The following is a 20724-nucleotide window of genomic DNA, read 5'->3' as shown; positions in this document are numbered from 1 at the left end:
AAATTAATGCAACACTGGATGGAAATAAATCTTGTGACATTGCAGAAGGAGTGTTTGGTCCGCATCATGGACAAAAGTAGTGCATCTCTATGTGGTATTCTCACTGACCCATGGTCAGTAAAAAAATACTGTTCAGTACTGTACCAACTCTACAAAAGCAATGGGGAAACGTGTTATCCGTGGATTATATGGAGAGCACTGATCAGTGAAAAATGGAAAATTGAACAAGGACTAAGGGTCCATTCACACATCCGCAAAATGGGTCCGCATCCATTCCGCAATTTTGCGGAACGGGTGCAGACCCATTTATTTCCAATGGGGCCGGAATGTGCTGTCCGCATCTGCATTTGCAGATCCGCACTTCCGCATCCGTGCTTCCGTTTCCGCAAAAAAATAGAACATGTCCTATTCTTATCCGCAATTGCGGACAAGATTAGGCATTTTCTATTATAGTGCCGGCAATGTGCGGTCCGCAAATTGCGGAATGCACATTGCCAGTGTCCATGTTTTGCGGATCCGCAATTTGCGGATCCGCAGAACACTTACGGACGTGTGAATAGACCCTAAGGGTACATTCACACGACCGCAAATGGGTCCGCATCCGTTCCGCAATGTTGCGGAACGGGTGCGGACCCATTCATTTTCTATGGGGACGGAATGGATGCGGACAGCTGTCCGCATCCGTATTTGCGGAGCGCGGCCCCGATCTTCGGGTCCGCAGCTCCGCAAAAAGATAGAGCATGTCCTATTCTTGTCCGCAGCTTGCGGACAAGAATAGGCATTTCTATGGGGGTGCCGGCAGGGTGTGTTGCGGACCCGCAATTTGCGGGTCCGCAACACACCACGGTCGTGTGAATGTACCCTAACAGTGTGGAATATTTTATCAGGTCCATTATTTAAAACCTGAATTAGAACCCATCTTAATTACAGTGTATAATACAAAACACCAAGGGTGTGAATACTTTCACTGAGTATTTTAGGTTTGCCTTCAAACCCACATAAACATATCAACTTAATATTCATTAGAGGTAGACTATGCCTAACATTCAGCAATTGTGATGAAATTAGAATAAAACCTGACCTGAGAGAGTATGTCTTTGGTCCACCACAACTTATAACATTACAAGTGGGATTTTTGTGGAATTTTTTGGTCACACATATTTTAAGTTTTTGAGGGGTTGTCTCAACTCGCCGTTACTAAGGTGAGATGAGACACAGTCCCAACCACCTCCTGGCCGGGAAACGGCAGAGCACTCCAGTGCTTTGCTGTTTTAGTAGCTGCCATTGCTGTGCATGAGAGCTATGGAAACAGTGTAGCACAGCAAGCTATGTTGTTTCTGAGTTAGGCCTCTTTCACATGGGCGTTGCGGGAAAATGTGCGGGTGCGTTGCGGGAACACCAGCGATTTTTCCGTGCGAGTGCAAAACATTGTAATGCGTTTTGCACTCGCGTGAGAAAAATCGCACATGTTTGGTACCCAAACCCGAACTTCTTCACAGAAGTTCGGGCTTGGGATCGGTGTTCTGTAGATTGTATTATTTTCCCTTATAACATGGTTATAAGGGAAAATAATAGCATTCTGAATACAGAATGCATAGTAAAACAGCGCTAGAGGGGTTAAAAAAAATAATAATCATTTAACTCACCTTAGTCCAATTGATCGTGGCTCGGCATCTCCTTCTGTCCCCTTTACTGAATAGGACCTGTGGTGAGCATTAATTATAGGTAAAGGACCTTTGATGACGTGACTCCAGTCATCACATGGTACGTCACATGATCTTTTACCATGGTGATTCACCATGGTAAAAGATCATGTGACGTACCATGTGATGACCGGAGTGACGTCATCAAAGGTCCTTTAATGCTCACCACAGGTCCTATTCAGTAAAGGGGACAGAAGGAGATGCCGGCATCGCGATCAAGTGGACTAAGGTGAGTTAAATGATTTTTTATTTTATTTTTAACCCCTCTAGCGCTGTTTTACTATGCATTCTGTATTCAGAATGCTATTATTTTCCCTTATAACCATGTTATAAGGGAAAATAATAATGATCGGGTCTCCATCCCGATCGTCTCCTAGCAACCATGCTTGAAAATCGCACCGCATCCGCACTTGCTTGCGGATGCTTGCGATTTTCACGCAACCCCATTCATTTCTATGGGGCTTGCGTTACGTGAAAAACGCACAAAGAGGAGCATGCTGCGATTTTCACGCAACGCACAAGTGATGCGTGAAAATTACCGCTCATGTGAACAGCCCCATAGAAATGAATGGGTCAGGATTCCATGCGGATGCTGTGCGTTCACCTCCCACAACGCATCCGCGCGGAAAACTTGCTCGTGTGAAAGGGGCCTTAGGGAATGAACATAGCTTGCTATGCTACGCTGGCAATGAGAGCTACTGAAGGTAGTAACGGCGAGATGAGACAGCCCCTTTAAAGTTTTCTTTTTTTTCCTACAGAGAAAATGCCTGAAAAAAATTGCAAGCCAGAGCATGCTGCATTTTGAAAAAAAAAATGCCATTAACCAAAACTATGCAAGATAATTAAAGAAATGCTCATAATTTTTGAGTTTTTGCAAAAATAAAAAAAACTATGTGTGAAATCATGATTTTGAAAGTGCGTATTTAACCATTTAATTCCATATTTTTCATACAATAACAATTGTGGTGCATCTTTTCTAAGGACTCTGTGCTGTACTGTTCCATTATTATTCCTGCTAAACCTTTACGAGTAAGGCGTCATGCACACGACCGTTGTGTGTTTTGCGGTCCGCAGATTGCGGATCCGCAATACATGGAAGGCATATGTGTGCGTTCCGCAATTTGCGGAACGGCACGGACAGCCATTGATATAACTGCCTATTCTTGTCCGCAAAACGGACAAGAATAGGACAGATTATATTTTTTTTGCGGACCACGGAACGGAGCAACGGATGCATCTTTTAAGGCCCTATTGAAGTGAATGGGTCCGCATCCAAGCCACAAAAACTGCATCTTGGATGCGGACCAAAACAACGGTCGTGTGCATGAGGCCTAAAGTTACAACTGTCTGTTACCAGTTGGGGGTCTGTCCGTGCACAGTCTAAAGCCTCATTGCAGGAGCACATGGCGTCATTGGTTGCTATGACACAGTGCGCTTCGTGCCGCCACTGCTGTACAGTAATACACTCGTATGATCTATAAGAGTGTATTACTGTACTGCGACGGCGGCACAAAGCGTACTCCATCATAGCAACCAATGACGCCGTGAGCTCCTGCAAAGCCAGTCCGGTATCTCACGGACAGTGTTCCACGGACGTCTGCATAAGGCTTAACACTGGCAGCACTGACTGGAACATTCAGAATAGTAGAGGAACGGCACAAGATGGAGTCATAAGAAAAGTTGTGCCAGAGTTGTTTTTGCATGAGGAAAACACATTATACGCCACTTTTTGGCATGGAAAATGACTTAAATCTATGCCAGCAAAGGACCTGGTGTAGATTTTAGTATGTCGCACAGTCTGCTGGAGGTAGCGCCAAAGTTATGTAGAGGCCTGCGTCTCCTCATAACTATGGTGCATCCACTGGCAGCGCAGAGGGACTAAGACTGGTGCTACATGCACACAACCGTTGTGTGTTTCGCGGTCTGCAAATCGTGGATCCGCAAAAGACGGATGGTGTCCGTGTGCGTTCCGAAAATTGCAGAACGGCACGGACAGCCTTTAATATAACTGCCTATTCTTCTCCGCAATATGTGGACAACAATAGGACAGGGTATATTTTTTTTGCGGACCACGGAACGGACCAACGGATGCGGACAGCACACAGAGTGCTGAAGTGAATTGAAGTGAATGGGTCCGCATCCGAGCAGCCAAAACTGCGGCTCGGATGTGGACCAAAACAACGGTCGTGTGCATGAGGCCTAAATCAAAGAACTTTGTGAACCTTCAGTTAAACCACATTTGTTCTAGCATCAGGTGTGCAATACTTCCAATAAGTGCTCATGCACGTGACCGTGGTTTGGGTGCACATCTGAGGCACATGTTTTGCAGTTTGGATGAGGACCCATTCACTTTAATCCGTTCCATGGCCCTACCAAAAAAATAGAACGTGTCCTATTCTTGTGCGTATCATGGACAAGGGTAGGACTGCTCTATTGAGGGCTGAGCGAAACAGACACAGTCGTGTGCATGAGGCCTAAGACATTACATTTTCACAATACGCAAAGTAACTAATGCTTATAAGACAACCAGAGGTAACTTATGCAGGAAGTGCAAATTCCTTTATCTAGAGGTTTACATTTCAATTAATATGTTTCAAATTATAATATAGAAAGAAAATACAATGTACACAAAGGAAAGAAAAAATGCAACTCTGTCCTTTGTTAACCTGCAGGTGGCAGAACGGGGGTCCCATCTGACATTTAGCTCTAGATCACCTCCTGTTACACAGTAAATTACCCTGTCATCTAGCACATGCCTCCGACTATCCTCCCTGTCACCATGACACCAGCTTTTCTCATCTCTTGTCTGGCAACCTCAATGCCTGACGTAATGTGGGGTTCATCTGTAAATCATGCCAAGTAAAGAAACTGCCTGACGTCATGAGGGATCTGTTGAAAATGTCAGACACTAAACAGTCACTAGAACAACTGATGTGACATTAGGGGAATTCATTGCTCAATGTATTCCAAATACCACCCCGCTCAGGAATATGAAACCACTTTGGCCATTTCACTTCAGAAGAAGGACCTGCAGCGATAAGCTGACTGCTAGTTTCATTATAGAAAGGAGCTGTCTCACAATTCAATGTTAGATTTCTCTATGAGATGACTGGGATCATAGAAAAATAATGCCCCAGTATCCAGATATTGCTTTTACATGATAGTTATAGAGCTCCATGGTCTGTGTCCACCTCATGTGTCCAGTGCCAGTGGTAGCATATGCTCAGCAGCTCAGTTCTACCACTCAGATCCTCATAGACACAGAGATTCCTGCAGGAAAAGCAAGAAGAACCAGCACACGAAGAACCAGCACACAAGAACCAGCACAAGAAGAACCAGCACACAAGAACCAGCACACAAGAACCAGCACGCGAAGAACCAGCACGCGAAGAACGAGCACACAAGAACCAGCACACGAAGAACCAGCACACGAAGAACCAGCACACGAAGAACCAGCACACGAAGAACCAGCACACGAAGAACCAGAACACGAAGAACCAGCACACGAAGAACCAGCACACGAAGAACCAGCACACGAAGAACCAGCACACAAGAAGCTTCTCCTTTTCACTGGCACTGGAAGAATTAGGTCGGTATTCAGAGAGGTACAGTATGTCACAATATCTAGAAAGTCCCTTTCACTTTTTCCACATTTTATGTTGCGGCCTTGTGCTAAAATAAAAAAATAAAAATGAATTTTTCCCCATCATTTTGAACTCAATGTCCCATTATGAGAAAATGAAAACAGAATGCTAATTTATTGAAAAGGAAAAACTAAAATATTACATTGACATAAGGATTTAGCCCCTTTAGGCCTCGTGCACATGACCGTTGTTCGGGTCCGCATCCGAGCCGCATTTTTTGCGGTTCGGGTGCGGACCCATTCACTTCAATGGGGCCGCAAAAGATGCGGACAACATTCCGTGTGCTGTCTGCATCCGTTGCTCCATTCCGTGGCCCCGCAAAAAAAAATATAGCATGTTCTATTCTTTTCCGTTTTGCGGACAAGAATAGGCATTTCTTCAGTTTTTTGCAAATCCGCGGTTTTGCGGACCGTAAAAAAACGGAACGGTCGTGTGCATGAAGCCTTACTCAGGACAAAGTGACCGGTGGGTAAAGCAATGGGAGCTAGCACACGGGACCGGAGCAGCAGAAAGCTGGTATGTATGGATATTTAAGGAGGTGATGCAGGCTAAGGGTAATCTCTTGATAATTAAAGAGGTTTTCTGAGATTTTAGAACTGACGACCTATCATCAGGTTAGGTCATCAGTATCTCATCGGTCTGGGTCCGACACCCGGGACCCCCTCCAATCAGTCTGCGGCCCTCTCTGTGTTTACCCTACATTGTATAGCTGCTGTGCTTGGTAGGCACAGGAGCGCCAGTGCCTTCTCAAACAGTTGACCGTCAGGGGTCCCGGTTGTCCATCAGTACTAAAATCTTGGAAAACCCCTTTAATATTCTTAATTAATATTTTTTTAAAAACAACTTTAATGTCTAGGTAATGCTTGTTTTCGTGTAATGCACTGTGCATGGAACTGCCCAAGACCTGAACGATATTTTCTACTGTGGTACATGCACTATAAACAACAAATTTAAAGCCTACTGAAACAAAAAAATCCCCAATTTACCAAATATACTGTGTCTTAATTGGATAATTTGGGTCTTTCTCAGTCTCTCTTCCGGTTACTGCCCGAGCTTTTCTGTATGCCTTGGCCACCCTCCATCCTTCTGCTCTTTCTCTCCACTCCTCATACTGTTTCCCTGTAATAATATCTGCAGTTGCATCCCCCTCCTCCCTATCTTCCATTTACTGCTTTACTCTATGACATTTATCTTGGTGAGTGAGCAAGATTTAGATTTTTAGCATTTTGAACTATAGACTATTAGAAGGTGATAAAGGTGCCACCAATAAAATATATTACAGTTTAATTTATTCTTGGGTGCTACTGATTTATGCAATTATAATGATAATAGTAATTATAATTTAAATGGGTTACTGTATGCATTAAAAACATATGCAGTAATGCATAACATTATTTAAAGGGAACCTGTCACCTCCAAAAAACATCCCAAGCCGGCAGCAGTACCTTAGAGTAGCCAGCAGCATGTTTGTAACGATCCTTTTCTTCCTGCAGGTAGTTAAGCAAAAGCTGTAAAAACGTTCTTTAATCCCCTGCCGGCGCGCTTCTCTAGTCAGGCTTGAGGTCACGGGGGCAGCGGCCTCCTTGCTTCAAGTCACGGTAACCACGCCCCCTTCCCTGCCCCTTCGCTGTGACTGACGACGCTTTTGCACGACAGTTTGGCTGGCTTTGCCGAACAGCCGGCTGTCAGTAACAGCGAAGGGGCAGGGAAGGGGGCGTGGTTACCGTGACTTGAAGCAAGGAGGCCGCTGCCCCCGTGACCTCAAGCCTGACTAGAGAAGCGCGCCGGCAGGGGATTAAAGAACGTTTTTACAGCTTTTGCTTAACTACCTGCAGGAAGAAAAGGATCGTTACAAACATGCTGCTGGCTAATCTAAGGTACTGCTGCCGGCTTGGGATATTTTTTGGAGGTGACAGGTTCCCTTTAAACTCTAGTGTAATTTTCACCCTTTTTATGTTTGTTACTCACCTCCCTGGAGCTCTTATCTATTTATTTTCTGTGGGTGGACAACAAGCACTTGCATCTCCCTGGAGAGCTCCTGTTAACCCCCTCCTCCCCTGCATAAAAAAATAGTACCTCTCACATAGCCCCAGCAATTGAACTGATAAATAGCACTGCCGTATGTAATGCCCCTATACCTTCCTTGCAGGCAACACATAGGTAACTGACTCAATAAGCGATTTAAGGGGCCGTGCAGGATTGGAAAAACCTGTCCATGGGTTGTGTCTGGTATTGAAATTCATCTCCATTGAAGTGAACCGTACAGAGCTGAAATACTGCACACAACCCGTGAACACGTGTGCTACAGTTTTTGGAAGAAAGCAGACATATTTTTCAAATCCACGACAACCCCTTTAAGTAGTGTACTCAAATAATGGGAAAAAATATATAAAATATCCTGCACAATATAATAATGAATGTTGCGGATGTACAAGGCTACATTTATACTTGGGAGTAGTATTCATGTGCACTTTTGCCCCACCTATCTAATAGGCGACCTTGATGAAGGTGATACATATAGCTGTGTGTGCTCCTCCCCCCACCGATTGCTGTTGCACATGGAGGTAACAAGGAGCAACACACTATATGTGCGAGGGTCTGCGCTCCTGAACATAAATGCATAACGGCATAGGCAGGTTTAGCGTAGGACCCACCTGAACTGAGACCACCTTGTCGCTTGGTAGGTGGGCTTAGATGTGTTTTGATCAAAATATATTGACCAAGTGTCTCAGATTTTATCAATGGAGTGAGGTCTTAGTCCATATGTCATGCTTGCATCTATTATTATAGTGCATTATTTTCTGTAATGTAGTGTACTCCCTGAAAGAAATTTATAAAAGTTTACTGTATTGATGGGAAGAAATGGTTGTGTCCCCGTTAGGTTCCATTATTTCATTTCATGCCATTTTATGCGATATCGTTTGTGTTCTGATATTTTTTATATGGCCACAGGTCAACCCATGAAACAGTATAAAAATAAGATCCAATTCTGGGTTTAGACACCTATAAGCATTTCCCACTGACATACGCAAGCAGCTGCTGCACTGAAACGAGTCAGGTTATTATTTTAGGGTCTATAATCCCGTAAGGGCTATAAATACGCCTCATGTTACCTTCCCAGCTCATCGGCTATGATGTACAGGTCTTCCACCTTCTGCTGCTTGAACACAGCCATGTCTCCACGTCTCCACGTCAGAGGAAATTTATTGGAGGAGGCTGCAGAAAAACATATGGTTTGAGTCTTGTGGAGCAGCATCTAAACATATGTCCTGCATACGTATTTCTCATACCATGTCCACTTGGATACAGCAGTTCCTAGAATACTGACATTTTCCTAAGATAACAAAACTGAGGTGCTCATTTATCAAACTGGAGTAATATAGAACTGGCTTAGTTGCCCATAGCAACCAATCAGATTCCACCTTTCATTTTTGACAGCTCCTTTGGAAAATGAAAGGTGGAATCTGACTGGTTGCTATGGGCAACTAAGCCAGTTCTACTTTACACCAGTTTGATAAATCTCCCGCTGAATGTCTCGGATTGGTAGCGTACCACTTGTGTTACACAAGCACTGCTCTGTGCATGCAGATGAAATGTTTTCTCTACAACAGTCAAGTTTTATCATGCAACATGGTGTACGCATCGCTTAGCATCAAGTTTATTATAAAACAAACTGCTTATATGAGGTAATCCTAATTATAATTAGATGTCTTGTGGTTCACAGTCTTCTACAATGGGCAAAGTGACACGTGTGGTGTGGGCAGAACCTGTATATTCAGTGCTGGATGCCAAGCATGGATTATAAAAAAAGTTCATGAATTCTCAGTCTTCACATAACTTGTCATGTTTACAGCATTTTTGCTAAACAAGTATCCGCATGTTTCGTGAGCGATCCTGAGTAAGGGAGCCCATCAATCTCATATTACCTCCATGATGAAAACTCCCCCCGTGGTCTCCACGGACAGCACACGAACCCATTCATTTTAAGGTGATTTAGCACGGTCTGTGGTTTTAGCACAAAAGCAGGCCCTATTTTGTCCATCTTTACAAATCCATCACACCCATTATGGTCACAACACCGACGCCATACTTGTTTCATCCGTGTTTCACGGACCATTAAGGCTGTGTTCACACTTCTGTTATTTGATCAGTTATTTCCATCAGTTATTGTGAAGCAAAACCAGGTGCGGGTCAAATACAAAGAACAGGTGCAGATCTTTTCATTACACCTTGTCTCTGAATAGGCTTCACTACTGGCTTTGGCTCACAATAACTGATGGAAATAACTGATCAAATAACGGAAGTGTGAACGCAGCCTAAGAGGAGATACTCTGAAAATAAATTTTCAGTTGTGCAGTGTCTGTTGAACACAGATGACACACGGAGAGCAAAAAACAGACACATGGACCCAACGGATTCTTCAGAAAAATGTTCACGGATACATCACTGACCATCTTATCATAGATTTCATCACGGACATGTGAATGAGGCCTAAGCGTGAGAAATTGTGACCAGGCAAATAAACGCTTGCTTAATGCTGCCAATCGAAACAACCATTCTCCATCTTTATTCCCCAAAAACAGGTAGTAGAAGTTTTGGTAAACATTGATGGACAGTCCAACTGATCTTCAGAACATCATTGCTAATGTACATACTGCATATCACCAACCAATGAAAACTCCACTGAGGACAAACAGACCAACAGCGGAGCAAGGAGGATGTCCTCACTGCTGCCTTATTATCCACTCAGTCCCATTCAGACAGGAATGTATAAGGGTGCTAAGGTTTTCTGATGCAGTTTTGGAAGCCAAAACCAGGAGTGGATTAAAAAAAGGAGAGATAACATATCAGTCCTTATAAGGTACTTTCACATTAGCGTTAACGTTTTCCGGTATTGAGTTCCGTCATAGGTGCTCAATACCGGGAAAAAAACGCTTCAGTTTTGTCCCAATGCATTCTAAATGGAGAGCAATCCGTTCAGTATGCATTAGGATATCTTCAGTTCAGACCCTTTTACGGTATTTGGCAGGAGAAAATTCCGAAGCACTTGCCTGATTTGGCATTAATTTTCATTGAAATGTATTAATGCCGGTTCTGGTACCAAGTGTTCTGGAAAAACGGATCCGGTTTCCCGGCCTGCGCATCTGTGAAAAAGATAAATACCGGATCCGTTTTTCCAGATGACAACGGAGAGACGGATCCGGTATTGCAATGCATTTGTCAGACGGATCCGCATCCAGATCCGGAAACAAATGATATCCGGATCCTTCTTCTAACGCTAGTGTGAAAGTACCCTTACTTTCTCTCCTTTTATTATCCACTCCTGATTTTGGCTTCAAAAACTGCATCAAAAAACCTTGAACGTGTGGGAGCACACTTGGGGATTACTATCTGTTGAATGTCCTATAATATGTGGGTAACTTCTCGTTCAATGAACCAAAGTTTCACTTGTGTCAGTGATTTGGCTGGTTACTACTGTGAGTCCTTAGAATGATGATAACTACGGTATATAACTATGAAAATAACTATTAAATGACGGTTTTTGCATCTTCATTCCTACAATTTACTGTGGAATCAGAGGATAACGGGTGGTCCTTGTGAACTATGGTGTCACTGCTTCCTCTTCTCTTATACAATTTAAGGCACAGAACCGGATAAACCACTTTTCCAGTTGTACAACTGCAATTATACAGAAGAACATCCAGTATCTCAAAAACTCTTGGAGAGGAGTAACTAAAAAAGGCTGGCCCCCATAGCAAACTTTTGAATAACCCCCCACCTCCATTGGCCATAAGATTACACACCGAAATGCACATTGCTGTGTGCATGATTCCTAAATCTGTTAGAGGAGTATTGAAAAGCCGCACTGTCTGACCCGATAGAGCCAGGGAGCAGGAAGAATGGAATGGACTATGGAGGATGTGCTGCATACACTTGACATAATGCACATCCTCCACTCTTGATTGAGTGCGTGCCAGGCAGGAGCCCCCTAACATTGTGGGCCCTGTAGCAGCTGCTATAGTGGTATTTATTTCGCCCCATACAGATCTTTCTACGTAGCCGTAATAGGACTGCCATAGAGGTTCACGTGGCATCAACCATGCCTCTGTATGCCTGTGATCTCAAAGGTTTTTATGTAGGATTCATATGATGAAACCAGCAAAAATAAAGTGGTGACATGCCCCATCCGAGTCATATGTACCTCTCTTCTTCATCACGCTCTTCACTTTGGCCAGACTGTCATTTTCCGTGCATATAATTGTGTAACACTGAATCACAGCACCATTCATTCAAGTTTTGACAGATCAAAAGACTCTTTAATGTCAAAGTGAAAAAATCCTTACAAAACAATCTACAGTACATTCAGTACAATTATTAAAATATAACTTTACCCTCCCTTCAAGTCAGTGTTTAAGCAAAAATTACAGCAATGAGTCTGTGCGATCAGTTGTGCAAATGTGGAGCCGTCAATTTTCCCTACTTTCCTTAACCAACCGGCTCAAGATCTGTGAATGTCCTTACAGAAGAATTACTCTAGTTTAGGCCCCATGCACACAACAGTATTTTTGATCTGCATCGGATCCACATTTTTTGTGGATTAGATGAGGACCCATACACTTCAGTGAGGCAGAATGCACATGGCCGGTATCCATATTTTGTGGATCTGCAATTTGCAGACCGCAAAACGCATACGTTTGCGTGCATGGGCCTTATAAGGATATTCCGAAAAACTGCGACATAACTTTATTTTACATCTATATAGGAATAGTGATGGCCAGTTCGCAGTGTTCGTCCGGCGGCTGTTCTCGGAACTGCCTGCTCCCGGTGACCGCATTTCATTTCAGACCGGCTCGCGCACAGGCACAGGTAAGGACTTACCGTACCTGTGCCTCGCCGGACTTGTCAGTTAAGATGGCAGATCGCATGTGTTCGCGGGCGAACACTGCGAACTGGCCATCCCTGTATAGGAATCTCACCTCACTGGAAACAAGGGTCATTATCACTTGGGACTCACTTATAGATATACAAAGATGATAAACAAGTGATGCCTAAAAACAAACAAAAACTGCAAAAAACAGACAGAAATACTACTGTCCATTAACAGAAAAGCCTACTACTGCAGCTATGGATGGTGACACATGCCAAAAACAGCCTAAGGGCTCATGCATATGAGGGTGTGTGCCCTGTGCTGCAGACCGCAAATAGTGGTCCACAATGCGCAACATACATGTTCTATTTTTTTGCAGTGTTGAGGCACAGACCGAACGAAAGCACTTCATAGTTTCCGATTCTTGCCTCCGCTCCGCAAATGGGTCCGCATCCGTGATACAAAATGGACATGACCTCTCCCCGTATATTGTGGTCCTGCTGTCTGCGGTCCGCAAAATGAGCACGGGGCACACGCGCTGGTGTACATGAGCCCTAACACAACTATATTGTATACATTTCATAGCTCTCCTTGCATAAGAGTGCGCCGCTCTAATCCCAAAAGTTGGTCCAATGGTGGGACAGTGGGTCTAGTACTCCAGACTTCTCAAGCCATTGCGTTAACATTAAGGGGCGGTATAGTTATAAATCGTATACCAGCTGTAAGAAATGAATTCTAGCAATCCAGTTACATTTTATGAAATATATTTCCAAGCCTGACCATAAGGGTCCATTCACACGTCCGTTTTTTCTTTCCTGATCTTTTCCGTTTTTTCTGGAACAGATCTGGACCAGATCTGGACCCATTCATTTTCAATGGGTTCTGGAAAAAAACGGACAGCACAATGTGTGCTGTCCGTTTCCGTTGTTCCGTTCCGCATGTCCGTTTAAATATAAAACATGTCCTATTCTTTTCCTGAAAAATCGGATCCTGGTACAATACAAAGTCAATGGATCCGCAAAAACCGGAAGACATACGGATGTCATTCCGTATGTCATCCGTTTTATACGGAATCCGTTCCTGGAAATTACATTTTAATTTTTTTTTTTTTTCTTTTTTCAAGAAATCCAAACAACTTTATTTGCTTATTGAAATTTATACATGCTTCCGTTTTTTGCGGATCCGCAAAAAACAGATGACATACGGATGACATACGGAAACATTTTCAGGAACATTGGATCCGCAAAAAACGGACAGAAAATCGGATTATAGAAAAATACTGACGTGTGAATGTAGCCTAAGGAATAGTCCAACAGGATGAAGACAAGGCAGGGAGTCACAGAGCTTATGTACAGTAGGCACACTGCGAGAGTGAACATCCTCTTAGGCTTGCTCCATTTGTAATCTATATTCAATGTATAATGTCAGGAAATTCTCCCAACGTATATAACGGCGTTCTTGTAAATACTGTGGACGTTGGGTATGTCCATGTAAATGAATCTCCAGAGTAAGTTTCTACTGATAGTTCCTAAGCCCATTATCAGACAGAACATTTCAGAGCATTTGATACTTGTCAGTCCAGAAAACAATAAACCGTAATAGTAACATTTAGTCCTGATTCACATGACCGTGTTTTCTATCCGTGTGATGCCTTGACTGCACCTTGATCGCACACGTAAACTAAGTGGTGCAATTCAGACACCGCGTTTTCCATTGGTCCGTGCAGAGAAAATCGCAGCATCCACCAATCTTATCTGATGTCCATCTGAGACTAATTGATTTAAATGAATGGGTCCAGAAAAAACTGGATGCACCAGGACGGCATCTGTATGTCTGGATATTGGAGGAGCCCCCTGAATCAGGTCCTCCTGTGGTCATCCACCGATTCTCGGCAGGTAAAGGTTGTGCTGTGCTCGGGGTTGTTCACTGACTAATGCAAGTATTCATGTTTGTGAAATGATTTGTATCATTAAGCATAGCTCACGCCTGTAATGTGATCCTAAGAGTGCTCCTGACTTTTTTCAACCTCATTAACCCTCTCACTTCTGGCCAGCATGTAGAACGGGACTATCTGCCTACATCCCCAGGGGGTAATTGTCATACAGCGCTGACCAACGTTAAGTTATTATGTGCAGAATGTGGTACTTTTACAGGTGGAAACTCCCAATGACCATATCATATCTGTGGATCCATATCAATATATATGCTGATGCCCAAGTGCCACCATAGTGTGAAGAACTAGATTTGGCAAGTGACGGCAGTTGCAGCTATAGTGAATATCATGTGGAAGGAGTAACCATACTCAGCGAGTACTATACACTGCACATAGGCTACATGAAAGAACATTAGGAAGTAGATGGGAAGTGCTCCAAGTGTGTGCTCAGTGCCATAGACACGGCCAAGTATGTGCTCACTGCCCCAGAAGTGTACCAAGTGTGTGATCAGTGCCTCAGAGGTGTGCCAGATGTGTGTGTTGTGCCTCAGAGGTGTACCAAGTGTGTGCTTACTGCCTCAAAGGTTTACCAACAGTGTATGCTCACTGCCTCAGAGGTGTGCCAAGTATGTGCTCACTGCCTTAGAGGTGTGTCCAGTGTGTGCCTACTGCCTCGGAAGTGTGCCCAGTGTGTGCCTACTGCCTCAGAGGTGTGCCAAATGTGTGCTCACTACCTCAGAAGTGTGCCCAGTGTGTGCTTACTGCCTCAGAAGTGTGCCCAGTGTTTGCTTACTGCCTTAGAAGTGTGCAAAGTATGTGCTCACTGCCTCAGAAGTGTGCAAAGTGTGTGCCCACTGTCTCAGAAGTGTGCCCAGTGTGTGCTTACTGCCTCAGAAGTGTGCAAAGTGTGTGCTCACTACCTCAGAAGTGTGCCCAGTGTGTGCTTACTGCCTCAGAGGTGTGTCAAGTGTGTGCTAACTGCCTCAGAGGTGTGCTCAGTGTGTTCTCACTGCCTCAGAAGTGTGTCAAGTGTGTGCTAACTGCCTCAGAGGTGTGCCCAGTGTGTGCTCACTGCCTCTGAAGTGTGTCCAGTGTGTGCTTACTGCCTCAGAGGTGTGCCCAGTGTGTGCTTACTGCCTCTGAAGGGTGCCCAGTGTGTGCTCGGTGCCTCAGAGGTGTGCCCAGTGAGTGCATACTGCCTCTGAAGTGTGTCCAGTGTGTGCTTACTGCCTCAGAGGTGTGCCCAGTGTGTTCTCACTGCCCTACAAATGTGCCCAGTGTGTTCTCACTGCTTCAGAGGTGTGCCCAGTGTGTTCTCACTGCCTCAGAGGTGTGCTCACTGCCTCAGAAGTGTGCCCAGTGTGTGCTTAGTGCCTCAGAAGTGTGCCCAGTGTTTGCTCACTGCCTCAGAAGTGTGCAAAGTGTGTGCTCACTGCCTCAGAAGTGTGCAAAGTGTGTGCCCACTGTCTCAGAAGTGTGCCCAGTGTGTGCTTACTGCCTCAGAAGTGTGCAAAGTGTGTGCTCACTACCTCAGAAGTGTGCCCAGTGTGTGCTTACTGCCTCAGAGGTGTGTCAAGTGTGTGCTAACTGCCTCAGAGGTGTGCTCAGTGTGTTCTCACTGCCTCAGAAGTGTGTCAAATGTGTGCTAACTGCCTCAGAGGTGTGCCCAGTGTGTGCTCACTGCCTCTGGAGTGTGTCCAGTGTGTGCTTACTGCCTCAGAGGTGTGCCCAGTGTGTGCTTACTGCCTCTGAAGGGTGCCCAGTGTGTGCTCGGTGCCTCAGAGGTGTGCCCAGTGAGTGCATACTGCCTCTGAAGTGTGTCCAGTGTGTGCTTACTGCCTCAGAGGTGTGCCCAGTGTGTTCTCACTGCCCTACAAATGTGCCCAGTGTGTTCTCACTGCTTCAGAGGTGTGCCCAGTGTGTTCTCACTGCCTCAGAGGTGTGCTCACTGCCTCAGAAGTGTGCCCAGTGTGTGCTTAGTGCCTCAGAAGTGTGCCCAGTGTGTGCTCAGTGCCTCAGAGGTATGCCAAATGTGTGCTTAGTGTCTCAGATGTGTGCCAAGTGTGTTCTCACTGCCCTAGAAATGTGCCCAGTGTGTTCTCACTGCTTCAGAGGTGTACCCAGTGTGTTCTCACTGCCTCAGATGTGTGCCCAGTGTGTGCTTACTGCCTCAGAGGTGTGCCTAGTGTGTGGTTACTGCCTCAGTGGTGTGTAAAGTGTGTGCTCACTGCCTCAGAAGTATGCCAAGTGTGTGTTCACTACATCATCACTGGATGGGTCCACTTTACTAGAATTACAGTCAGGTTCATAAATATTAGGACATCGAAACAATTCTAACATTTTTGGCTCTATACACCACCACAATGGATTTGAAATGAAACGAACAAGATGTGCTTTAACTGCAGACTGTCAGCTTTAATTTGAGGATATTTACATCCAAATCAGGTGAACGGTGTAGAAATTACAACAATTTGCATTAGTGCCTCCCACTTGTAAAGGAACCAAAAGTAATTGGACAATTGGCTTCTCAGCTGTTCCATGGTCAGGTGTGTGTTAGTCCCTCATCATCCCAATTACAATGAGCAGATAAAAGGTCCAGAGTTCATTTCAAGTGTGCTATTTGCATTTGGAATCTGTTGCTGTCAACTCTCAAGATGAGATCCAAAGAGCTGTCACTATCAGTGAAGCAAGCCATCATTAGGCTGAAAAAACAAAACAAACCCATCAGAGAGATAGCAAAAACATTAGGCGTGGCCAAAACAACTGTTTGGAACATCCTTAAAAAGAAGGAACGCAACGGTGAGCTCAGCAACACCAAAAGACCACGGAAAACATCTGTGGAGGATGACCGAAGAATTCTTTCCCTGGTGAAGAAAACACCCTTCACAACAGTTGGCCAGATCAAGAACACTCTCCAGGAGGTAGGTGTATGTGTGTCAAAGTCAACAATCAAGAGAAGACTTCACCAGAGTGAATACAGAGGGTTCACCACAAGATGTAAACCATTGGTGAGCCTCAAAAACAGGAAGGCCAGATTAGAGTTTGCCAAACGACATCTAAAAAAGCCTTCACAGTTCTGGAACAACATCCTATGGACAGATGAGACCAAGATCAACTTGTACCAGAGGGATGGGAAGAGAAGAGTATGGAGAAGGAAAGGAACTGCTCATGATCCTAAGCATACCACCTCCTCAGTGAAGCATGATGGTGGTAGTGTCATGGCATGGGCATGTATGGCTGCCAATTGAACTGGTTCTCTTGTATTTATTGATGATGTGACTGCTGACAAAAGCAGCAGGATAAATTCTGAAGTGTTTCAGGCAATATTATCTGCTCATATTCAGCCAAATGCTTCAGAACTCATTGGACGACGCTTCACAGTGCAGATGGACAATGACCCAAAGCATACTGCAAAAGCAACCAAAGAGTTTTTTAAGGGAAAGAAGTGGAATGTTATGCAATGGCCAAGTCAATCACCTGACCTGAATCCGGTTGAGCATGCATTTCACTTGCTGAAGACAAAACTGAAGGGAAAATGCCCCAAGAACAAGCAGGAACTGAAGACAGTTGCAGTAGAGGCCTGGCAGAGCGTCACCAGGGATGAAACCCAGCGTCTGGTGATGTCTATGCATTCCAGACTTCAGGCTGTAATTGACTGCAAGGGATTTGCAACCAAGTATTAAAAAGTGAAAGTTTGATTTATGATTATTATTATGTCCCATTACTTTTGGTCCCTTAACAAGTAGGAGGCACATATGTAAACTGTTGTAAGTCCTACACCATTCACCTGATTTGGATGTAAATACCCTCAAATTAAAGTTGACAGTCTGCAGTTAAAGCACATCTTGTTCGTTTCATTTCAAATCCATTGTGGTGGTGTATAGAGCCAGAAATGTATTTAATGTAATATTTATGGACCTGGCTGTAACTGTGCTTTATAACTTGGCGCGGCCATAGGCTCTTCTACTGACATAATATTCTTCTGTTTCTTTCCTTGCACAAATAATAATAATAATAATTGACATCTAGTGATTAGAAGACTGTGGTGTTATACATATATAATTATCACCCAATGTGTTAGTGCTCAGCCATGTATGATTATGACAGTTATGGTGTAGGAGTATAACTTTTCCGTCACAACCTGTTTTCTTTCAAGCTGTGTTCACACTATGCAGCTAAATACACTTTTGACATCATTTTATGGAATTTCCGCAGCGTGTGAATACAGCCTTGCTGAAGCATAGGTGAACATGCCGCTTTTCTAGCGATCCCGGCAATATAATCTAATCAGAATCAATCACTACTTTTTACAGCAGGGTATCCATAATGAAACCGATGTAGGTAAGGACTGGGGGGGATTCAGTCCATACACAGTTTTAGGACCACGCATCCCACCCACAGACTGTAGCTTCCCATAGCCTGAAACTAAATATCAGGGGGGATTCACATGGGGGCAGATTTGCTGCAGAAATGTTTCCACTGTGCTATTCACTTGACAGGAGCTTGTCTATCCATGGGCTGCCTGCAAAACAACCCAACCAGATCTCCAGTGCAAAACTAGCTGCAACCAGCACTGGATAGAGGCAGGAGGGTAACAGGGACAGGTTAGGAAACTGCCATTTCTACGCAGACCCCAGCATAAAATGCACCCAGCAGCACGATAATATCGTGATACTCACAGTCCTCTCCTCAGTCAGTGCAATAGCCTCTGCAGAAAACCTTCATCTGTCCCGGACAGGGACATTACAGGCCATCCCCGTGCTAGTAAGACCTACCTGCTGTGCTAGTCAGGTCAGTCCAAGACAGTTACAGAAGTGGCAGAGGCGTCTTCTCCACACTCCCTCCCCCTACATCTCTGTCACAAGTACACTTCAGTAATTGTCCGTGCGCTCCCTCGCCCTAGTCATTTCAAGCGCGGCGCTTAAGAGCCACCTAGTGCCATTGTCAGGTACTGCAAGACCTGTAAATAAACTGGACATAACTGCCTAGTGGACTAAAACAAGTACTACTACTGCTGCTGAAATAGATTTAGATATTTTACTGCTACTGATTAATATTCTTACTTTTAACTATTAAGCAATATATTGATTTTATTATACAATTGTTAGCGTTTAATCATGGCTTGAAAAACCCTGTAACATCCCATTCTTCTGTCACATCCTATTATTCTGTCACATCCTATTATTCTGTCACATACTGTTATTCTGTCACATCTAGTTATTCTGTCACACAGGACTGGTGCAAGGATTTTTGCCACCGTAGGCAAAAGCTAATTTTGCCACCCCCTCTTGACTCCGCCTATTGACCATGCCCTTTGACCTGCCCCTTTTTAGTCGCCCACCTATTTATACAGACTGTACCCTTCATTGTGGTAAGGCCACGTTTTCTCCCTCCAGCTACATACCATGTCATCCACAGATCCCCATAAGTATCATCCACAGATCCCCACAAGTGTCACCCACAGATCCCCCACAAGTGTCATCCACAGATCCCCCCTAAGTGTCATCCACAGATCCCCATAAGTGTCATCCACAGATCCCCACAAGTGTCATCCACAGATCCCCACAAGTGTCACATTCACAGATCCCCAAGTGTCATCCACAGATCCCCACAAGTGTCATCCACAGAGCCCCATAAGTGTCACCCACAGATCCCCACAAGTGTCATCCACAGATCCCCCACAAGTGTAATCCACAGATCCCCCTAAGTGTCATCCACAGATCCTCATAAGTGTCATCCACAGATCCCCACAAGTGTCATCCACAGATCCCCACAAGTGTCACATCCACAGATCCTCAAGTGTCATCCACAGATCCCCACAATTGTCATCCACAGAGCCCTGTCTCCTGCTCTAAGCTTACGCGCTGCCCGCCATCTGCCCATCAGCCAGTGAGTGCAGCCTCCCTGACACAGACAGAAGGACCGCTCAATAGTGTGCCTGCCACAGTAAGAAGACAGCAGTCAGTCAAAAAGTTAAAGTTCATGTATGGTTGGATGGGTATTCTTGATGGGGGGGAGGGCAGCAGCAAGCAGTGTTTTTTTTTTTTGGGTGGGGGGCACTGTAGGCTCATAGAGGACTTAGGAGGACAGTGTGGTTTCCTCCTAACCCTCCCCCTTCCCCCGGGGGGAGCACACTGTCCTCCTGAGTCCTCTATAAGCCTACAGGGCCCCCCCTCCCCAGCACATCAGTCACCTTGCGGGGGTGGGGATATGATTAGTGGCTATGTTCACACTGTGCTATCTAACCGCTATAATGCCCCCCAAAATGCCAGGGCACCGTACTTACCTCATTCTCCGGCACCCACATTGCTCCTGATGCCCACACAGCCGCCACTGCCCCCATCCCGTCACGCAGATGAAAACATCCAGCGACATGGGGGGGCAGCCAATAGCAGGCCACAATGGAAACGAGCCTCCCTAGCATCGCGGGTGACGCTAGGGAGGCTCATTTCCGACACGGCCTGCTATTGGCTGCCCCCCCCCCCCCCAACTGGGCATAAGTATTATCTGTATGCGGTGCCTGGGCATTTTGGGGGGCATTTTTCGGATACTGGAGTTTTTTATTTTTTTTTATGT

General features: G+C 44.9%; 1 protein-coding gene across 2 annotated transcripts in view; it reads right to left on the bottom strand.

Annotated features, from left to right (window-relative positions):
- Positions 1 to 19048, bottom strand: part of LOC120985613 (death-associated protein kinase 2-like) — an 82679-nt gene extending 63631 nt beyond the window's left edge. Inside the window, exons 1-2 of one of the 2 annotated variants that reach the window (XM_040413645.1) lie at positions 18924 to 19048; positions 8461 to 8563 (exon numbers count right to left, since the gene is read on the bottom strand). In XM_040413645.1, coding sequence (XP_040269579.1) covers positions 8461 to 8522 — 62 coding nt within the window. In that variant the 5' untranslated portion in view covers positions 8523 to 8563; positions 18924 to 19048. Of the gene's footprint in view, positions 1 to 8460; positions 8564 to 18827 lie in introns of both variants that reach the window. The other variant, XM_040413644.1, reaches the window with a different exon arrangement.
- Between the last annotated feature and the right edge of the window lie 1676 nt (positions 19049 to 20724).

The sequence above is a fragment of the Bufo bufo genome, chromosome 1 (assembly GCF_905171765.1).
Source record: "Bufo bufo chromosome 1, aBufBuf1.1, whole genome shotgun sequence".
In the NCBI taxonomy this organism is placed as follows: domain Eukaryota; kingdom Metazoa; phylum Chordata; class Amphibia; order Anura; family Bufonidae; genus Bufo; species Bufo bufo.
The sequence above is the reverse complement of the archived record's forward strand: the minus strand, read 5'-3'. Positions and strand labels throughout refer to the sequence as shown.